Here is a 22,369-nt window from a genome sequence, read left to right on the forward strand (position 1 = left end):
GTGTTCCCTATTCTAAAGTGTTACCGGAGCACTAGTTAAGGCTGAGGCTTTCATTTACACTTTCAAATGGCAAACTCTAAGTATTACACTACACTCATATGTTTGAGCTATGACAACTAAACTGATACTGATTTCAACTGAAGTAGGGGCCCAAGCTTTGTCTATAACTCAGAATATAGTACTTGTGGAGAGACTTTCTTGCCTTGGGCCAGTAAGCAACCACATAAAACCCCCAAGGTTCACAGTGGCCACATTTGCACCAGCAAGCATGTAATCTAGTTATTTGTACTGTTTGTGAAAACATAAACAACGCTTCATCCACTACACGTGACCATTTTGATGTGATTGGTTTTTCCGTCATTTGTAGCCCAGAGCAAAAGTCTGGATATTAGATCAGTGTTTGCAGAGAATTTAGGCAACGTATTAGAGTGTGAAAACCACACAATGTGCATCAAGAAGGGGAAGCAAGTTATCTCTTGATCTTGACGTACCCCCAAAAGGGGTGTAGAGGTAATGAACAGTTCGTACGGTGCCTAACGAGCAGCTAATGTGCCATGATACAATTAACAGAAAAGACGCATCAGTGCATGTGGCAGGGCAAATGCCTTCAGGACATGAGGAGAGAGAAGCAGTATATCTGCGCCATCTGCATGTAAATCACGTAATAACAAGCGTACATGAACAAGATTGAATATTCTGCTAGATTCTAAAAATAGCTTTGCATTTAACTGCTATCCCAAGGCTAAATACGTGATCCACTCAATACTCTTGTTTTATACGTTACTTAGCTTTGAGTGTAACGGGATCTTATCTTAACCTACAGCTCAATGCCTGGGTGAGTTGATTCTTGGCTTTCTATGGTATTGGAGGAAAAGAAACAGTGGCAAAAGATGCATCTGTGTAAGCCATCACATACTACGCTTTCGTGTGAAAATAGCTTTCTCACTCTGCAATCTGTAGCCTCGAATTGAAAGAGATTTTGGTTGTGAAACCAAGGGCACACGTGTCTCACATCAGTATTCTTTGTCATTTTGTCTACATCAATGTTTACGTGCAAATCCACTGGAGGCATTCATTCGGGATGAATGGGAGATGGGAAGGGTTTTAAGAATCACACACAGATGTCAATCTATTATGTGCAGTTCAGTAAGCCTGTCGTTCTTACCTTGGCATCAAATGCATGCTTGAAAATCTCACAGAGAGTTTTTGCATAGTCCTGCGATTTCCCAGTTTCTGTGGCAAACAAGATGGTGGCTTTGACCCTCTTGGCCATGGCCTGTCCCATGAGTTTGGCGGAGAATTTCACAGCCCTGCAAGTCGCACACAAACATGTCAGACATGGATATGTCAGCAATGATGAATTGTTGCACTAAATCAGTGAACTTTACACAGTTATTGAACTGAACTGAATCAACAGTGAACCGACTTGAGCTGGATAATGATGCTACGGGGGTTTTAAAATTAAAATCAACTTTAAGGCTTTTTAAAACCTGCACAATTAAAAATAATGTCAAAAATCTCAAAATCAATCATGCATCTTAGAATATTATACTTTATATAACAGGCACACATTCAACTGAAAAACAGGGAATCTGCAAATTTAAAATATACACATATGTACTAAAATTGGTTTATGTACTAACATATCAATACATATGAATTAGAAGCCATGCATTATTTGATTTTGCTGACATAATAATACTGTGTAGAAAGACAGATTACAGTTTATTGTGCCAATTACTCAATATGCTTAATCTTTCCTTCCTGGGATGGGCAGCCCAGAGAAAAATCAAATGAATTTACATTAAAATAAATGTAGATACAATTTATTGCATATTTTAAATTCCCATAATAACAAGCTAAAAATATGCATAATGCAGGACTTTTAATTGTAAACAAGCCTGGAATACACAAGACTCTTATTTTGAAATGTCTCATTTAAACAGACAAAGGAGATATAATCTGCAGGTATTTAAGTCTTTTTATGACCTTAAATTTGATTTAAAAAATAATAATAATAATTTAAGATATTTTAAGACTGTTTAAGGACTTTGTATAATTGATTCGGTTATTTTTTCTTGTTTATTACTGTGAAGCTGCTTTGAAACAATTCATATTGTACAACGAGCTATATGAATAAAAGGCAACTTGACTTGGCTTAAAATTATGACAACGTACATCAGCGTTCCTAAAAATGATCTCTTACACCACCTCTCAACGAGAGTTCAACACACTGACAGACACTTCCTCTCATTTCCGTGACCACAATCACATAAATGTAGCTACTTACAGTATATCCTGTGGGCAATTACTGTAATAGCTCAGAGGCTGAACGCCGAAGGGACACTGTTAGAAACCTGATTACACCTGAGTGTGATTCAGCTATTCTCAGCATAATAATGAGGAAAATATGGTGGAAAGCACTCTTAAACAGCCATTCACACATCCGCATGCTGAAGTTCCTGTACTACGGGTTATAACAACAACAAAAGGCTGGCAAAGATGTGGAGCGCTGCAGACAGCTGGCTTTCGTAAGCATCATACAGGTTAAACTCAATGTACACTTTGTGCTTGAGACAAAAACAAACAGCAAAAGGTCTTGAGCTCTTCACCCACTCACTTGGCAAGTTTCTTGAATCCAATCGTTCTTTTCTTTGTGGGCGTCCCATTCACCCCTTTCCACACGTGAGTGTTCCACGGATCAGGCTGGACAGTGAAAGAAAGAGAGAGCGAAAGAATGTAGCAGAGCATATTTTAATTACGAGAACTACAAGCTGATTGTGATCAAGTTGTAATAGAGTTCTATTCAACATTTTGAATGGTATATTTACTGTTTTATCATTTAAAACCAAATCAATTTATTTTTGTGAAACGATTTGCTTAAAATGTCTTTGTGCTTCTTTTTTCATAATAGATGCCACCTTGTTTACCTAACCTAACGCAATTACATCCATGCATTATAAGTCTGGCTTAAGAATTAAAATATTTTTGGGGTCACCATTACGAGTCTGCAAAAAGAGATTTTAGCTATTTGCAAATTAAAGTAAAGCTTAACTGCTTCAGAAACATGGATGATAAATTAGGCACAAAAATGCAGATATATGATTGTACTCATAAGTAAAAAACAAAATCGTGACATTACTTCAATGCAAACTGGACAAAAGACATACCTGGTACTCAAAAGAAGGTGTGAGGCGATAGTTGAGCATTTCCTGATGGAAAACAGGTGTAATGCTGCTTGACATGGGCGGCACTATCCAAACCCAGTCACCCGGGCAGCCTCCCCTCACCCTGTACTCATTCTCCATGTGCTTCATGAAGGACTCCGTAGCTGAATGATGGTCTACTATGGTGACCTTTGACATCTGCAAATTAAAATTTGGAAAGAGTAAGACCAAATCAGACCAAAACTAAGATTAAATTCAGCTTGTGAAGCTAATCACTGGGGCAGCTGTGGCCTAATGGTTAGAGACTTGGACTAGTTATCCAAAGGTCGCCGGTTCGAGTCGTGCTGGGTGTTGTTGTGGGTTTGTGGGTGTGTGGGGAGGGTTGCTGTTGGTGCGCTGGATATGTGGGTTGGATATGTTGTTGGGGTGTGTTCACTTCTTACTGCTTGTGTGCACTTGGATGTCAGAGCACCAATTCCGAGTATGGGTTACCATACTTGGCAAATGTCACGACTTTCACTTTTTTCTGATCAAACTGGTAAAGTTAGTCAAGCAGCGCCTCATGCAAAAAAAAAAAAAAAAAAAAACCTGATTCTGACCAGCTAAATTAAGTAAATACAGAAGTTAAATAGAAGTTAAAAATGTTTGGGGGTTTTGGGTTTACTTCATATTCTAAAGTATCTGTTTTGACAAGTATATAGTCTTTTTATACTACAATTTACAATAATCAGATGCTCTTTAATAGAATCATAAAATATTAAATGCAATAAAATGTCAATGCATGACAATGGAAATGTCCATAATATTTTTCAGTCCCAAAATTGTTTATGTTTTATCTGAAACAAATCCAGTGTTTTTTTTTTTTTCAGCATACAAACAGCTATAATGTCCAAGCTATCTAAAATGCATTTGATAATAAGAATACACACAGCATTCTTATTGTCAAATGCATTTTAGATAGCTTGGGATACTTATTGCAGCATGTTGACGTAAGTCCATACAACCTGCAATTAAATCCTCAGATTGGCTTGATTGCAGCACATCTAGTTTTCCAAGTAGATTTAATTGTTATCTGCCATTGTTTTGACTCCATTCACAATTATAAATTATAAGAAAACCGAGCACAGCTACTTAATAACATCTAATTCGTTTATCAGTATTGAAACGGTTCCGTAAAAGCCTTTTAGCAAGAAATAAGGTCTTGTGGGTAAACAAACTGCAGGCAGTGTGCAATAAATATCAATAAAAATGTTTCTTCAGTCACAGGAGCTTGCTGTTAAATGTCCTAGGTGCTTAACTCTAATAAATAGAACAGAAGCAATTCAGGCTTTTGATTTGTGAATGCCGGTTTATGTTTTATTTGCTTGGATGAGTCTTTATGAATGCTTCATGAATGTGAATGCAGGGATTTGCTTTTAGGCGCTATGAGAATCTGTGTAAAGAGATGAACTGAAAAAATGAGATCCTGGCAAAAATAAATAAACGTGACTGAAAATAAGACAAAGAGTGTAAGATTACATGTGGGTGAACCTCACAAACCCTGTCAAAAACATGTCTAGGTTGTGTTTGACAACAAAATCAAAATAATTTTTTTTTTAATTTTGTATAAAGTCATACACACACATACATTATATATATATATAGCCTATTTTTATAGGGGCTTCTTTTTGGTGTTGTGGCATTATTTACAGGACAAATCAGCACATCTCCATATCTAAACATTATTATTAGCGTGATTTTTTAAGTAAAAAATTTATTTATACTGTATGTGTTTATATGTGTATTAATTGCACTGCCTGTAAATTATACGGATTATCATTTTTCAAAATATGATATTTATTTATTACTGTAAATATTACAGTATTGTATGTATGTGTGTGTTTAATTAATCATTTATATTCAATTAATTATTTAATTGTTTATTTTTGTTACTATCTACAGACAATATTAACAGTTCAAGTATCAGACTTAATTTGCATTCAAATAAAGCCACATTGTCTAAAACTGTAAATGTTAGTAAAATAGGCTGTATTTTATGATTTTGAATACGATTCTGACTTTTGTTTTTTTTTTTTCTTCATAAAATTCACCCATGTGTGCTCACCCTACCTGGAAACTATACAGGACTGCTATGTTGATCTCCACCAGTGCCTGGTCCTTCCACAGGGATGAAGTCTTCCTTGTGTCCAGCCCCATCATTGTAGCTACTTCCTGAAATGAAGGGAATTAATCATACTGTACAGAGAGACTATTCATACTGTATTGTCTCTGGATCTGAACCAAGGTTAATAGAACTGCCACTTGTGATCTGCCTCTGTAGAGATCTGGAACGACCAACAAGACTATCTCAAAATACACTTCTAGTAATAAGTTTGGACGCACTTGACATGAAATATGTGTTTCTCATGATTTTGAAGGCTGATGCTTAAATGTTTTTAAATTAGTTTTGCAGATATATAAAATCAGTTGGGTTTGGAATAACATGAAGGTGGGTGAATTATTTTATAGATGATTTTCTATATTTTATAGAAGATTAGGATATATTTCTGTATATATTTTATATATGGTAAAGCAAGCTGAGTATGTATAGGCCAACTGGGCTGTTAGTGGCTCAGTGTCTTTTAGAAGTTAAAACTGTAAGTGAATTTATTTTAGAGTATAAAGGAAATGTGGAGGAAAGATTGTAAAACTGAATGAGTTTAAAAACCATAATGATGATTAAAAGCAGCATGTTTATGAATTAAAATCTGCATAAATTAAAGAGAGCAATTCAAAACAGGATAAACAATGCATAATATACCGTAAAATCAACTTAATCCATTGCAATGGCTCATTAAACAAACGTGTCATTCCTAATTTCCTGTTGGAGTACTAATGCATATGCATGACATTTATAATGATCAAATGTAATGCAGTCTGGTTTCAAACTGTGTAATGCAGTGTAAAAAGTAACATGAGATATTCTCATTGGTGCAGGGGTGATTTATGACTGTCAGGTATGGTACCTCAAGTATGTTGTATCGAGAGCTGTCACAGAAGTCTCTGACACCGATCTCGGTCCCCATGTACCAGCCGCTGAACGGGCAAGCGGTGAACTCCAGTCCTCCAATCTCCAACAGCATGCTAGACACGGCAGGAAGGCCGTACCACTTTAGATTCAGCTCCTTAAACCATTCGAACCTAGACAGACACAGACAGCAGGACGGTCAATATTGAACCCAGCGCAGAAAAGTTGCATGCACAAATGTTTTTCAGTGAAAGGTTCTTGAGGTTTATTTGCATAACATAATGTAGTCAGTAGAATATCTTGGCATATGCAGATGTTCACCATTAAGCTTTTAGAGTATTCTGTTTACAGTTTCCATTATAATTTCTCTGTAAGTAAATGCACACATAGTGAGCATCTCCAAAACTGTCATTATCTCTAAACCGGCACCTGCAGGTTTCTCAGGTGTTGCGCTAAGAGGCCAAATCCGCCTGTGTCTGTTATTAATGCTGTAAACACAAGTACTCTGGTGGAATGGCTGAACCATGCAGAAGTATTCACACAATTATTGCACTAAATATGGTGCCCATTATTGTCGCAACATAATACCAGCATTTTCCCTCCAAAGAAATTATATGTAAATGCATCTCCTCTATTTACATATGTTTATTTGGCTAGTCATTCCTTTGAGCAGTTTGAGGCAAACTTTCAATAATGGGCATTATGTCAATTCAGGTAAAAGTTACATGCTAAAAATTGTTGTTTTGTTATGCTAACCATCTTATAATGGTAGTTTTTCTATTAGTGTTTCAAGGACATGGACATTTCCAACCTGATCTCATGGGGAAACATCTATTTTATGACTTCATATGAATATGTACAAAATGAAAATGATGATTTTTAGAAAAACAGCAAGCATGAAGGTCCACCCCTAAACATAACACTCCATTTACACAAGAGATTATACAAATTCATACAAATTAGTAACAATAGGCCAAAATGTATTATATGTATGAATTGCCATGAGATGCCATTTCCTCAGAATGTTTAACTTGTGCAATTTGACTTCATAAATTCAAAATTGCTTATATATATATATAACAACTTATAAAACACAGGAACAATGAGTGTATAAAACAGGTATGTTTTAGCTAGCCTTAAACACTGAATTCTAGGTTTACTCTAAAATCCTCAAGAATGCCCTAATCTGATTTCTTGAATAAGATTAGCACCACAGTCGCTTTCAGTTATGCTTAAATTGTTTATTTTTGCACATATTTTTGCACAGTGTTTGAGCAAAGTGTTCTGTTTTACTTTACCCAATTGCAAGAACATAGAGCTGCTGATGATGATTTTGTTGATATAATTTATTAATTTCATTCAATTTAATCGCATTTGTCCACTTTTACACTTTGATGGGAAGTTTAACTTTATCTGTGTGACCTTTGAGTTCTGAAACAGGAAGTCCGTAGCCATCAATGTTTAATTTAATGGTAACTCAGGCTAAATTCTTTTTTCAACACTTAATTAAAAAAAAAGGTATAGATGCATGATTTGGGAGGACAATTCAGTCTTATCTAGACCTGTCACACAGAGTATCTCAGGACCCAAGTATCTGTTCATCTGAGACACACCAGTGTCAAACAGACAGCATTAAACAAGCAAACTGAGGCAGGATCTGGAAAAAGGGCAAGTTTTATGCCAAATTAGCCCACGTTCCTGAATGTACGTGCATAAGAGGCACGCTCTCAGCTTGAGTTCTCTGTTGCTATGCATCCTGAAGCTCTGCGCATTACAGCCTCTGATATGAGATTTCCCTTCAGTATGTACTGAGACTATTATCAGATTCTGGGTGGATGAACATTTGAGGTGAACATTTGAGGTACAAAATGTTTTAAGCACTGATGTGATTCTGTAGTGTTCCTACACAAGTTTGACGAGCATCGAACAGTCTGAACCCCAATAAAACTCTACAGTATGTTTGGTTCTTCTTACTTTGGATGTATGATGGGAACCTCAAGTACAAGATCACCAGGAATCTCAAAAAGCTCAGGATCGTTCCCATTGGCTTGAAGAAGAAGGGGCAAAACGTCAAAACGACTTTTTGGAGCTTTCCATCCTTGCTGTATACAGATCTACAAGTCAAAAACAAACATTACAGATGTTTTTTTGGGGGGGATATGTTGGTTGGTCACAAAGCTAATGACCATCATGGACCTGCTGATAACTTCTTTAGCTCAGCTATAAACCTGCTACCATGTTCCAAAACACAGACACCAGCTTAAACTTTTGCATTGCCCTAAAACAACTCAAACACAGTTAACAATGTTAATTAAACAAACATCAACCCAGCAATAACAAGAAATGCCCATGATGTCACAAAAGATGTCTTTTATTAATCAGTTTGGCTCTTTATTCTTGTGTGTACTGGTGACAATATGTCAGTAGGAGGCTTTTTTCATGCCTGTGACTCTGACAATCGAAGCTTTTGCAATCTCACCTCTGTAAGCTCCACCGAAGCCGGATCTCCGAGAATTGATCCATCAGGCTGCTTGTAGCCTGCGTACCGGATCAACTGGCTGTTCCACACCCGGAAGTCATGCTTCCCGTCTGTCCTCTGGGGGAAGATGGTAATAGCCGATCTGCACATCAGAGACAAGGGGTAATGAGATCCCTCTGGTGGATTCATACTTCAAATCCTCTAATACGGCAGTTTTACAGACTCCATGAAATCAAAACTGTGTGACTTAATCCCACAGCCAAGATTTGCTAGAGTGTATATATACCACATTTACTGTATGTGCATGTACTGTTTTAATGTGAATAAAGTTGGATGTACTATATTTCATCTATATATCGCTGTTAGATTCAAGGTCATGTTAATAGGTCACAATAAACTTTCAAAAGATATATACACTTAAAAATGTACAGTAATTTACTTCTGGAAAATATATATTGATAATTAAGTTTGTTGGTTGGTCAAAATTGTTTGTTCAGTAAAATGCTGCCATTGATATAAAACATGTTATGCTAATAAATAGTGCAATACAGATATTAAAGAACTGGTTTAACCAGTGTTTTTTTTTTTTTTTTTTTAAAGCAGAGTAATGGCAATTATATAGCATTACAATCCTAATATTGGTAATTACATAGTACAGTTTTTGTCATTTATTGTGCTTTTGAAATAAAACTTCCCCATCTGTTCCATAAGCAAACATAATCATGCTTCATTGCTGAAAACACATCACATTGACGTTCAACAGCTAAGAGCACAAAGTGTCAGTCCAACTAATCTAAATAACAAGTCCTGTCACTCTCGAAATACAACTCTGGATGAAATTTGGGTCACCAGCCTGTTTGAAAAAGCGCTGAGGAGCTTTTCTTGTTGCCTTGATTTGCTTATGTGCGGAAAAAGAGTGTAGGAGACCTCTGACGTTTATTCTGGCAGGTCCTGCTGATGTAAGAAGCAAGCGCGGGGGCTTTTGAGTGTATAAAAGCGTTTCCTCTCTTCTTGTTTTAATTTTCCCTTTCCTCACCCCTCTCTCAGGCTCTAATCATTCTGTTAGACTGACGCTAATTAAACAGAACAGAGAGTAAGTGTCGTGTATGATTAGCTTTGTAACATGGCAGCGGTGTCAGCGCTCGGCAATGCTGTGGCAGGTGCTGTACTGAGGGCTGTGGAACAAGGTGACAAAGAGAGAATGGGAACACTCACTTTGACAGGGAAGAAGGCAAGTCGCAGGGAAAAGGAGATGCAGAAAAAGACAGGAAGAGAGAGGAGTTAGGCCTCACTAACCTGAGGTTTCCTTTGTTGGTGGCATATTTGATGTGGTTACAGATGTAATTAAACATTCCATGAGCGGTTGTGCAGTCTCGAGCATCGAACACCTCGAAGGAGAGAAATTCACTTTTTAGGACACATTCTTTTTTCTTTTTTTTTCATTATCACTGCATTTCAATATGCATCATATTGTTGTACCTCTTAAAAAAAGATTAAGGGAATGGTTCGATGAAGGAACGCTTTTTGGAAGAAAAATCCTGTATTACAAAAAAAACAAAGCAAAACAATACCTGTAGTTTGGACCACTGAATCCGTCCCACACAGCGAGCTGCATTTCTCCATGCATGTTTGGCCCCGTAGATCAGCTCTGTGTCCTTCAGTTGATATGTTCCAGAAGTTTCTATTTCTTTTTTAACCTCTTCTAGCCGGTCATCATGGGCCTTTGATCCACATCTGTTCAGATAGAAGCCAAACATATAAAAGGCACATTTAGAAAAAAAAAGATTGCAATCAGAAGGGAAGGAAGTTATATACTGCAACATACTGTATAGATAAATACATCAGTTTTTTTGTCTAGAAAAAATACATGCATAAATTAATTTGAGGTATTCATTTTTTTTTTTTTTTTTTTTTGGAGAATATATACTGCATATTAAATGATGTGTACTTTTACTCGAATGAATAGTTTTAAAGCAAAAATCTAGGTTTAAGAAAAAATGGAGCGATAAGCTGAACTCAAAATATATTCTCTGGAAAAAAAAATGAAATCTTATTAAAAAGTGTGTAAAAAGTCATTTTGAATCTAAAAAGTCATCTCTCTGGCACAGTTTTGCTTTTCAAATAAATTATGTATAGTTTTTTTTTATTTAAAAGTTTGTATATATTGCTTTGTTTTGGTTTTGTTTTGTGTTATCTAAAACCTAATTTCACCCTAGGAGCCCACAATATATATCCATCTTTTTGTAGTTCATATTTTTGCAGTGATGAAAGATGTTTAATATGGTACATTAGATTTAAGTTGTTCTCCTGCCTTTTGATTGATGTGTAGTACTGGTCAATGAAATCTGTTGCAAGCGTTAGCAGTTCCTCTTTTCCTCGGACTTCATCTGGTTTGCGACTGTGCTGGTTTGGCACCATAACAGAGCCTATACAAACGCTCTCAGTGCAGATCGGCACCTGCAAACGAAAAGCAACTAGCACAATAAGACGACTGAGAGTGCAAATCCAAACATGCTACATCACTCACAGAAATGTGCTATGGATAGCATTGTGCCCGTCTCACACACATTGTGTCTGTGGGAGTGTAACTGCAACAGCAGGCACAAGTTGAGACAACATTTCTGCATTGTAATAGATCTGAAGGTCTTTACAGAAAAATGTAGTGATGTCTGGGTGAACACACTGAGTACTTCCTTTAATCACCACCATAATTATAAAATGTCATAAAATTTCAGGGGTAGCGAATTTTTTTTTCTCTAACAATTTTAGCTTACTTGTATAAAAGCCTATATTCAAAAGTAAATGAAAAAATTTCATCTAGACAAAATACCTGCTTGGGTAAGTTACCAAGATGGCTGGAAAATAAGACACTTTTAAGTTGGGAATGTTGTTTATCATATTCTAATCTTATTGCAGGCCTGTGAAGCCAACACACAGAGCCTCAGAAATTCTAATCTTATTGCAGGCCTGTGAAGCCAACACATAGAGCCTCAGAAAATTTTGTGTATATGCATTTCATGATCATATTCCTCAAAAACTAATGAAGAAGTCTCTCATCGCCTTGAGGAAAATACTCATATGGTCACTATAATAAGATTAGATTTGAAGTGCACTGTCACTTTCTGTAGCTGCTAATATGTTCACTGGATTAGGGGTGGAATGGCAAAGACAGAGCTAAAAAAACAGTGCTGTTTAATTAAGGACTGGCTTGTTTTAATATCCCAAATCGCCCTTTCAGTCTGGTGAAGCATTTAAACCATGACTGACCCATAACCTTCAACAGTTTCAGAGTAGCCTAGCCAAAAATAACAAAAGGCCCTTCAAGGAAAGAGTTCATTAATTGGCCATCTTTGTAACACCCTCATTCTTCTACTGAGGAGTTCATGTCATACACAAAATAAAGAAATAGCTAAACCAAAACATGCATCAAAATACATGGTATAGTATCTAACAAAAAATTAATTGCATAAAGCAAAACACAAAGGTTGAGTTATGGCACTGAAAAAACTACAGACACAATTTATACTCAGAAATGTTGTAAATTTCACAATTAATTATAATAATAAAAATTATTTGACTTGAAATATAGAAACTTGTAATTCTGAGGGGGGAAACCTGAATTCTGATATGTAAACTAATTGAGAAATACAAAGAAAAAAATTATTTTCACAATAACTTTCTAAGAATTTTGCTTTTATATTTTGCAATTCAGTTGTTTTTTCCCGCCACAGAAAAAAAAAAATTGTGACTTTTTATCTCGGATTTCTGACTTCTTTCTTGCAACTCTGAGGTTATATCTTGTGATTCTAAATGTATATCTTTTATTTAGATATAAACTCATAATTGGAAAAAATCTGAACTGTGAGACAAAAAGTCACAATTTCCTTTTTTAATTTTATCCCATTTTAAAGTAGAAAAAACTTTTTAAAAAGTATATGAAATAGTATGTTTTTGTAAAATAGTGCATACTCCACAATGTTTTACAGTGTAGGTTTACCTTTATATAGTATATTATAAGATCTATTCTTAATATTACTGAAATACAGAACCAAAATAAAAAAAAAATCTATTATTTCTATTCTTCTATTATACTGTAAGTATTTCTGAATCTTCTATTATGAATAGTAACTCCATTCACTACTCATAATAGAATCGACATCACCTTCAAACCCTCTGTTTCCACATCATTACATTACATACATTGCAGCGCAGTATATCTTACCCATGTATCCCATCTGTAGCATATACAGGGACACCTGTGTGACTTTAATTACCCAAACAAGCATTTATACTAATGGTGCTCAGCACAAGAATCGTGTTAAAAATAAAATAAAGACGTTCATTAGATTCTTCATATTCACCCACCATTAGGGACTGTGAATGCAGTCTTGCAGCTGTCACATTTTGTAGAGTTGGAGATGCAACCCAAAAATCCTTCAGAATGTAATATATTATAAATAATACCATCTGTAATTAGCATCAATTAGCATGCAAAGCCAGCCTCTCATGAAAGTGCACAGAACTTCATTACCCCCTCTTGGAAGGATGATTCAGATTTAGAGAGATGTTGAGAGTTTTGCAAATATGTTGTCATACAGACTTATGTCTACATCGAGAGATGAAGGCTACTTTTAAACCTCAGCTCATTTATGACATATGGATTTTATACGAGCAGCTAAATTTTAAGTAAATACTACAAGCTGAAGTCAGCTCTAGTTCTGCATTATGTCAAAATGACCATAATTATGAGTTTTTGGCATGTAAAATGGCTCATATTTTTTTGATTTTTTTTTTGTGAGATATGTTTTTTGTGTCTATAATGTTTTGGGGTATTGTGTAAAAAAAAAAGATGTGGGAGAATAAAGCTACTTTGTTGGCAACCTCTGTTTGCTATGACATTTTACGGCCTGGCTATTTGCAATAAGTGAATTAAGGTAGTATTTTTCGGTCATTACCATCAAAGCTGCACTTGGATCCATTTTGGCATTACAAGTGTTGCTATAGAAACAACTCATTTTTGTGTCTGTGAACAGGACTGGAATCTCAGAGTTGTCATTTTGTAATTACGGTAATTCCGACACAACATGAACCTTTGACACTGAGCCATTCCTGCATATTAAGTTGCTTCAGAGACTAAAAAAATGTAACTGAAAAAAAAAATAAACTGAAAAACACAATGGTAGCTAGAACCATGGGGGGTTTTTTTTTTTTTTTTTTTGAATTGTACATGGAAAATGTATTTTTTAATTACTTTCAACGATGCAAATACATAGCACGAAGTGACAGGAGAAGAAGTTTCTCTTCATCAAGCAATTGGTTCAAAGTTTGGATTGACAAATCTTTGAATCTAAATTAATTTCTACTTTCTTACACTTAAATTGGATTCAAAACAAAGTGATACCTCAATACTATTTCAAATTCAGAAAAAAAATGTGGCAACACTTTACAATAGTTTTGTTAACATTAATAAAGTAATTAGCTAACATTAACTAGCAGAGAGCAATACATAATTTAAAGCATTACTAATCTCTGTTAATGTTGGTCAATAAAAATAAAAATACAATTGCTCATTGTCATTTCATGGTTATGGGGCGCAATCGACAAATGTAAACAAGATAAAACATTACTTTGAAAAATGATTATTAAATGTTAAAATTAACAATGACTAAGATGAATAAATTCTGTTGGAGTATTACATTTTGTTTTTTTTTTTATGCATTTAGCAGACACTTTTAACCCAAAGCAGACTTACAGTGCATTCAGGCTAACATTCTTTTTTTTTTTGGCTAACAAGTGTTCCCCTGGGAATCAAACCCACAACCTTTTGTGCTGCTAACACAATGCTCTACCACTGAGCCACAGGAACACTTAGTTACTAAGTTTTTACTTAACATTACACTAAGAACTGTGTAGGATTGAAACGATATGCACTTAAATTGCTAGTAAATTTTTCTAAATTATTGCAAAGAAACTTTTTTGAATTTTTTGAAGTATTAAACGCTGAAATAGTGTTTTCTTGCGAAACATACTCTAATAATTTTTATCTAAAACTTCAAAAAAATAATTTTAGAGCATAATATGAAGAATTTAAAGCTTAATGTCAAGTATTTACCACAAAATTTAAAGACCATTTTTTTTGTAAGAGCTCTGCTGTGTCAGTAATGGCAAAGATGATATTTTCTTTATACGCTCAACTAAATGTTAGTTTTCATACAGATATAAGCCTACCAAGAATCAACATCAAACATACCTCGCTGGAGCTGAGATGTAAAGTATCATTGTATAAAGCTCCAGTTTCCCAGTTCTTCACTTTCATGAATCTGGGACACTTGGTTGGACTTCCATTCTGCACAGTCTTTGTGGGGGAAACTCTCCCATGGGACTGCGGCTGTGGAGGAACAAACATTACACCTCATTATTAGCAACTCGCCTCAAATTTGTCCATCAGCAAACACTTTTATCCAAAATGACTCCCTGTACCCTAATTACAGGAACAATTCTCACAAACAGTTTTCCAAGAACAATTAAAAAGGACATTTGGTTATCAACACAGGACCATTTAACCTTCATTATCACACTCTTAATGGTTCCAAAAGGTTAAAATAAATATTTTTCTAGAACATGTTTAATTATCTAAAGAACACTTTTCCACTATAAATAACCTACTGGCAATGGAAAGTTTCCAGGGAGGTTAAATATCTTTCATGTGAAAATGACGTCGTCACGATGTCGTCTTTTAAGCCTTCTAAACACACTGCATGAGTTTTAGCAATCCTATAAGATCACCGCTGGTCACACTGTGCGACATGGATCTAATAAACTTGGTACGACATTCATGTAGACTGTACGATGATGACACCCTATTGACTCATAGGCTACGACACACACGTTTTCTATAGAAGAATAAAACGTCAATAGCATGCGCCAGTGGTAAAAAAAAAAAGCAAGCATAATAAATCACATTTTGACAGCTGTAGTTTTCATATGTGCTGAAAAAAAAAAAAAGTGGGAGCGACGAAATTGGAAAAAATAACAGCTTGAGGTAAGCAGTTTTATGTTTTAGCGCCATGTTGCGTTGATCTCGTGTCGCATTTTTAGTGGTTGGTCAGTAAACGTGGGTCGTAACTCTAAACACACTGTGCGATGAACACTGAAACTGCCAGAAAATTATCGTAGGCTATCTTTGATCGCAAGACTGTGACAACGGCCATCTTTGAAACTCTCTCACTGTACAACATAAGATCACCGATTAGGAGTCACGATCACAGAAATTGTTTCATGATGCCAATCTTTGTCTGGGACAGCCGAAAATCGTGCAGTGTGTCTCGTGCAGTGTGGCTTTACTCCCAACTTCTGAGCTGCTAAAGATGTGGTGGATTACATTGGTTTTTGAAGGGAATGTGCCCCCCGATCTACCTAAATGTGTCTATGCTGCTCACTCGAATCATTCATGATTCACCTACAGAAGAAGTGAGTATAAGGTTATTTTTTTATTAATATTTGCAAATCGCCTTTCCTAATAATGTGCTAGTTAGCACGTTTTTACATTGAATGCAACTAAAGTTTTATAGTCTCTCTCAAGAGTGGCTCGGAAAGAGAGGGCGGGGTCAGCAGAGCTCATTTGCATTTAAAGGAACATGCAACAAAACCGCTTGCTGCGAACAGAGCTGTTTTTGACAAGGTAAAAACTGTGTTGTTTTACACTACCAAAGTATGTTATAGACTTTTCATTAATACCCAAAAGAATCATATCACAACATTGGCATCCGATGACCCCCTTTAAGTACTTGTTTTGCATACCAGAAAATCTGTCATATCCGGCAATGTATGCATGGCTTGTAGTGCTTAAGTTAATATACTGAGTGTGTTAAATAATCAATGTTAAAATGTGTGTTTCTTATCATTCTGTGGACAAAATCCCGTGAACTTCACCCTGATCGGGAGCTTTATATGCATATGTGCGCGTCACTCTGTTTTCAATGTAGAAAAAAAAAACAGAAAACATTTTCTGATGTTTATTCATGTTCATTTCATGCTTAGTGTAAATATAAAAAGACAATCGGTTCACGTGTTTCAACTGAGGCAATACAGTGATCTGTCACAACACATTAAAGAGCCACAAAACGGTATTTATTGTTTACATTTCTTGACAAAAAATGACAAAATTTGAAAGCTAGAGGCAAGAGTCCTGAGACCTTGTTTCATACCAAAAGTGACCTGCTCTGTCTTGCACCGCATTGTCAGTTTCCTCTTTGCTCTGCAATGTATTTTTCACTGCATGAGAACATGGTGTGTAGTGTGAGAGTTGGAATGTTTGTCAGAGATGGCAACAGTAAATAAGGAGGGCGAGTATTTGCGAATGGTCAGTTGACAGCTATGAACTTCCTTTGCAAAGTTCTTTATTCTTATGTAGCTATTTTAACAACCAGCAGGTAATGACATGACTTACTCAAAGGCGTCAATGGGATACTCAGTGCTATTAAGCAAAGTTCTAATTGAGCTTTGATTTTCAGAGAAAATAGAATACACATGCCATTCAAAAGATGACTGTAATTTGCCACATGTACAAATGTATCAGAGGTTGACATCGTTAATCCAATGGAAATCAATCTAGCAGCTATTATATTCCTTATGAAGACCCAGTTCACAGGTTTCTGATGGTATGAATGCAAACTTCAATATCAGCCTTGGCCCATTATGTTCGCTGTCCCCTAGAAGAATAGTGGGCGTCCTTCTCCTCAATCGATTTGATTCTCCTCAAAAGACAGATCAGTCCTTCTCTGTCTCTGGCTACACAACACACGCAACGTACACGATTATTATCTCAAAGCCGCCACGCTGCACTCGGCTGGCAAGGAATGTGCCGCACTCATGTTTACGCATGTGAGACATCTGAGGCAGAAGGGATGAGAAGAACCATCTTGTCACAAGTGAAATGTGAGGACAAAAAGCAGATATGATACACCCTTACATATACGAGTGTACTCTGCGACAAGGAGACTGTGTGAAAGAAAAGGTGTTAAACTAAAAAAGCAAACTTCAGCTGAAAGGGTTTTGTAAGGATTCTGTGTACATGACAGCTTCGCCCCGGGCAACAACTGACACACACACAACCACGTGTACGAACGGGGTGGAATAATCGGCAACATCATCTACACTTCGAGACCACTTACCCACACTGAAGCGCTTCAGAAACAAGCACTCGATACACTCACGCAACTTTCACAGCCCACCAGAACCCACCTTCGCTGCTGCACCTCTTTATTCAACTTAGTGCTCGACAACGGGCACTGCGGGGGAAACTGCTTTGTCTACATCTCATCCTTCTCACCACAGCTGTATCAACACAAGCTTCATTATGTAAAAGAGTAACACGAGCTGATTTGACAAACTCATTTTCACAAGCTGCTAATAAATAAAACATTCCGGAATGACTAATAAGCTGAAATGATTGTTTCTCTTTGGATGTCATGGAAATTGTCTGCGTAAATACCTTATGGTGTGTTTATTTAGTTAATACTGTATGGCTAGACACTTGCTAGTTATGGCTAGACTAGTTGCTAAATCTATAGATTTTAATCAGATTAGATGCCATATTGCATTTAACACCGATGAAACCAAAGACTGGATAAACTTAGTATTTACACTAAAACGCACTGTTTAAAGATCAAAGATCATGTCATTTTGACAACCCACAACTTTCAAAACTGTTTTATGCAAATTTCGTCCACTGAAAGTTTTTTTTAAAAAGACATTTCGACAGCTGAACTACCACGAAACTGTCTCATTTTCAATCCTGACAAAAAATTAAATATGGCGCTACCCTGGTCTAATGGTTTGACTATATCAGTTTCTTGGTTTTAATCTATGCTCATTTTGATGAACCAATCGATTCTACAATCCAAATAATCAATCGTTTGGGCTAGTCTATGCTATTTTCAGTTGATGCTTGAACAAAAATTTACCAAACATTATTTGTAGCTCAACTCCCATCCAATAAATCACAATTTGTGCTTTGTTACTTTTTCTCCTACTAAATTACATCTACTACTAGAATACATTTCCTACCAAATGTTTGCATCACCAATCATGAATTTATGAATATCTAAATATATTTATCAATATTTACAATGTGAGCATGAGTTGTGATCACAATATAGCACTTCTAAATTATCATTTATACTACATATTGGCTATTCTTTAAAAGTGTAATAACAACAACAACAAAAAGAAGAATGAGACAAATGTATATTTTGAAATGTAATTTTAGTAACTTTGGATGGAAGCATCTGACAAATGCATAAAAATGTAAAACCTAACTTCAGTAAGTAAATAAATTTTTAGATGATCAAGTGTCATGCATCTGCTAGAAAATAGAGCCTCTGACATGGTAAATAATAGCATTTTATAGGTTATTATAGGTTATACACAATAGCTAATGATGGATATGCATGTAACATGATAATTATTAAATAATAAATATAATAAATAATTTAAATAATAAATAATTTTGTTGAATGCTGTTTTGACATTAGCATCCAAGAGAGGAACTATCTGTTTTATAATTGTACTTATGAGGGCATGAGATTAATAAAAATATAGATGGTTTAATTGTATTGCTTGTTTTTCATGCAGAGCTTCAAAGACAGCAACATCATTGTTTAATGATGTTAGCAGCTCATCTGTCCGACTGCTTCGCACCACTTCCACTGGCTGAATGTGCCTTATTAGAGCTTAAATTATGCAGGGTGCTGCTGTTAGCCTTGGAGAACTCAGCACATTTCTAAAAAACTTCAACCCCATCAGGCAGACTGAAAGGTTATTATCATCTCAAAGATTTCAAATCATCGCACCTGGGTTGCTTTAGCAGGTTTGCAAATTACTAAAGCAATGAAACATGCATTCGGTCTTGTGTGTGCAAGGTTAGCTTTCCAAAGTACAGACACTTCTTAAAAAAAACAAGCTGTTGCATTTGCAGCTCGACATAGAAATGTAAAACAAGTTGAAATTGTCTAAAGCAAGCTTATAAAACCACTCACTTGTCATCATCTCAGCAGCAGGAATATTCTGTGTATATTACAGCATGTTGAGAATAGGCATGCTCCAGCAAATTCATTAACCACCAATGTGTGTCAGTGAGAATATGCTAAAAGTGCTAAAATGTCAACATATACTTCTGTTATAACAGGTTATTATAGAGTAGCCAAGGTCTCAAACTGTCAGACTGAAGTGGAGATTTGAAGGTGCAAGAGAATGTTTTATTTCCCCTTAGCCTTTGCAGATAATGTCATATCTGGCTGGCCATTTAAAGTCAACGTGATTGAAGTAACACTTGCACATTTAAATGTATACAGCGTCGAAAATTCATCTGTCCTAAATGATATGCAAGATTAGATTTAGTGCATCATAGTTTGTTTATAAAAAGCACGCTGAAAGTGCCTGGGTGGTACACAATGTCTAAACAGTAAGATTTTTGGTAGTGTGTATCCGTGCATGTTTTTTTTTCTTTAGCTGTAGTGCATTACTGCCCACCCACTTTTCAGCAACAAAGAATTTTTCCATTAATTTTTCATATAGGGATTGCGTATAATGGAAGTCTTCATTTAAATTTTTAAAAGCCATGAACCAAGAAAACTGACTATACAGGTTAAATCTATAGGGTGACTGGATTTCTAAATTGCCTAATATGATTGGGTTTGGCTTTATTCTCCTACTGTTTTCACACTTGACTGAAAAATATTTTGACCATTTGAGACCTGCTGAGCCCATTTCCACCACAGAATAAAACATAAAAAAGGTAATTGTGATGTTTTATCTCACAGTCATGTTTTTTTTTCTTTCTTTTGTTTTTTCTTTTCAGAATTGCGACATAATGTGACACAGAAATTTCAGATATTAATTCCGAATTTATACAGTATCTCCCCATTCTGACGTTTCTTCTCAGAATTGTGAGTTTATATCTGAATAAAATGGTGAGGTTAAAATGTCACAATTAACATTTATATTTTGTGGTGGAAATGGTCTTCAGTTTAAATCATACAAACTGCGAACAATACCCCAAACCACCTTTTCAAGCAGACTTGGATGCAGTTCGCTGATGCACATCTAAGGACTCGGCTCTACTCCAAAAGATGTAGTTTGTAAGGACTTTTAAAAAATATCTTTAATGCACAATTTATACAAATTTGGATGTAAATCTTGACATTTTGTTGATCACAAATGTTATACTAGGTAACCCCACCCACAACTATATTATACAGTACATTAGTTGTCATCTTATTTGGCTGTGACTGTGTTGCAGCTTTGCACTTATTGCGAATAGACAAAGTAGTTGTTGCTGGAAATTTGTTCCCTGGTTAGGACAAGCTGTAAGTGTTCATATATCATCTCAACAGTCATTGCATCTTTCTGTCACACATATAATGTCAGACATTGTGCACAACAATCACATGCTGCCTTGGTCTAATGTTCTTGTCTTTGTATTTCTCTTGAACTCTCTCCCCCTCCTCTTCTTACTCACTGATGATTAATCATCCACCAGACACTGTATTACACTAAGCATTGAGAGAGAAAAAGAGAACAACTCCGTCTTGGACCACACAGCTGCATCCATTCATTCCTCTGCTTTCTTGGATCCCCTCCATCCATCCGGTTTCTTTCAGAAGGATAATGCGTCACAAGAGGCCAGATGAGAGAGTCATGTGCTGATGTGAAATGTAAGCACTGCTACCCCCACAACCAGAACTGTAGAAACACAAGCTACACCAGCACTGAGCTGGCAGGTCCAGAGAAAGCCATGTGACTAACAGGCACTAGAGAGAGGCTTTCATATGGTTACTTACAAGTAAGCCCTACTTGAAATATTAGACTTGCAATTAATTCTGAACTACCTGACATCCAGACTGCACTTAAATCTTATTTTGTAGCTCATTTCATTCATAGGTGTGCTTTGTATTGTATTAATGTTATTGTTAATATAAGGTTAGAATTTGAAAACCACTCAACTAAAGTTTCTTTGTTGAATTTGTTCTCATGTTTTACATATGGTTCTTTGGAAAGCGTGCTTTAAGTTACATTATAGTGTCTTCAGATCAGTCAGCATTCTTTTTGTTGTTGTTTTGTTATCATTTTGTTGTTAGAATCTTGTGTTCTTAACTTGTTTTGCTACAGGGCCCATATTCTACATGCAGACTATTGTACAAAACTAAACAAAATTGTTCATACAGCCAAACATTAAAATTCATTACCATTACCATGAATTGCACAAACAATATGCAGAATATATGTAAAATCATATGAGGCTGTACAGAAAATGCATGTTTTGTAATTAATGGACAGCAGAAATCTAATTTACTTTGAATTGCAGTGATAAGTTGACTTGCATTCAAAAGTTTGAGGTTGGTAAGATGTTTTCGAAAAAAGTCAGTGCTGGATTTTTTTACTTAAAATGCTTTAAAATGACACTGTGAAATAGTATTATATTGTAACATTTAAAAAAAATGAATATATTAAAATAATTGCAAAGCTTTTTCAGCATCATTACTCCAGTCTACAGTGTCACAAGATCATTCAGAAATCTTTCTAACATGCTTATTAATTGCTGCTCAAGCAACATTTTATTACTATTATTAACGTTGAAAACAGTTTGAGGTTTTGGTTTCTATTTTGGTTTTTCATTTTTATTTTCATATATAAACACCAATACATTTAGTTGCA

At 35.6% G+C, this 22,369-nt stretch overlaps 1 protein-coding gene across 1 annotated transcript in view; it reads right to left on the reverse strand.

The window, feature by feature from the left end:
* The window catches only part of LOC109079125 (nitric oxide synthase, brain-like), a 45,679-nt gene that overhangs the window by 17,794 nt on the left and 5,516 nt on the right, over positions 1-22,369 (reverse strand). The window contains exons 4-14 of the mRNA XM_042752931.1: positions 14,904-15,041; positions 10,965-11,110; positions 10,225-10,387; positions 9,950-10,041; positions 8,654-8,795; positions 8,149-8,288; positions 6,173-6,347; positions 5,277-5,378; positions 3,171-3,365; positions 2,621-2,706; positions 1,166-1,310 (exon numbers count right to left, since the gene is read on the reverse strand). Of these exons, the coding sequence (XP_042608865.1) occupies positions 1,166-1,310; positions 2,621-2,706; positions 3,171-3,365; positions 5,277-5,378; positions 6,173-6,347; positions 8,149-8,288; positions 8,654-8,795; positions 9,950-10,041; positions 10,225-10,387; positions 10,965-11,110; positions 14,904-15,041 (1,524 nt within the window). The remainder of the gene's footprint in view (positions 1-1,165; positions 1,311-2,620; positions 2,707-3,170; positions 3,366-5,276; positions 5,379-6,172; positions 6,348-8,148; positions 8,289-8,653; positions 8,796-9,949; positions 10,042-10,224; positions 10,388-10,964; positions 11,111-14,903; positions 15,042-22,369) is intronic.

Source organism: Cyprinus carpio, chromosome A5, assembly GCF_018340385.1.
Source record: "Cyprinus carpio isolate SPL01 chromosome A5, ASM1834038v1, whole genome shotgun sequence".
Classification (NCBI taxonomy): domain Eukaryota; kingdom Metazoa; phylum Chordata; class Actinopteri; order Cypriniformes; family Cyprinidae; genus Cyprinus; species Cyprinus carpio.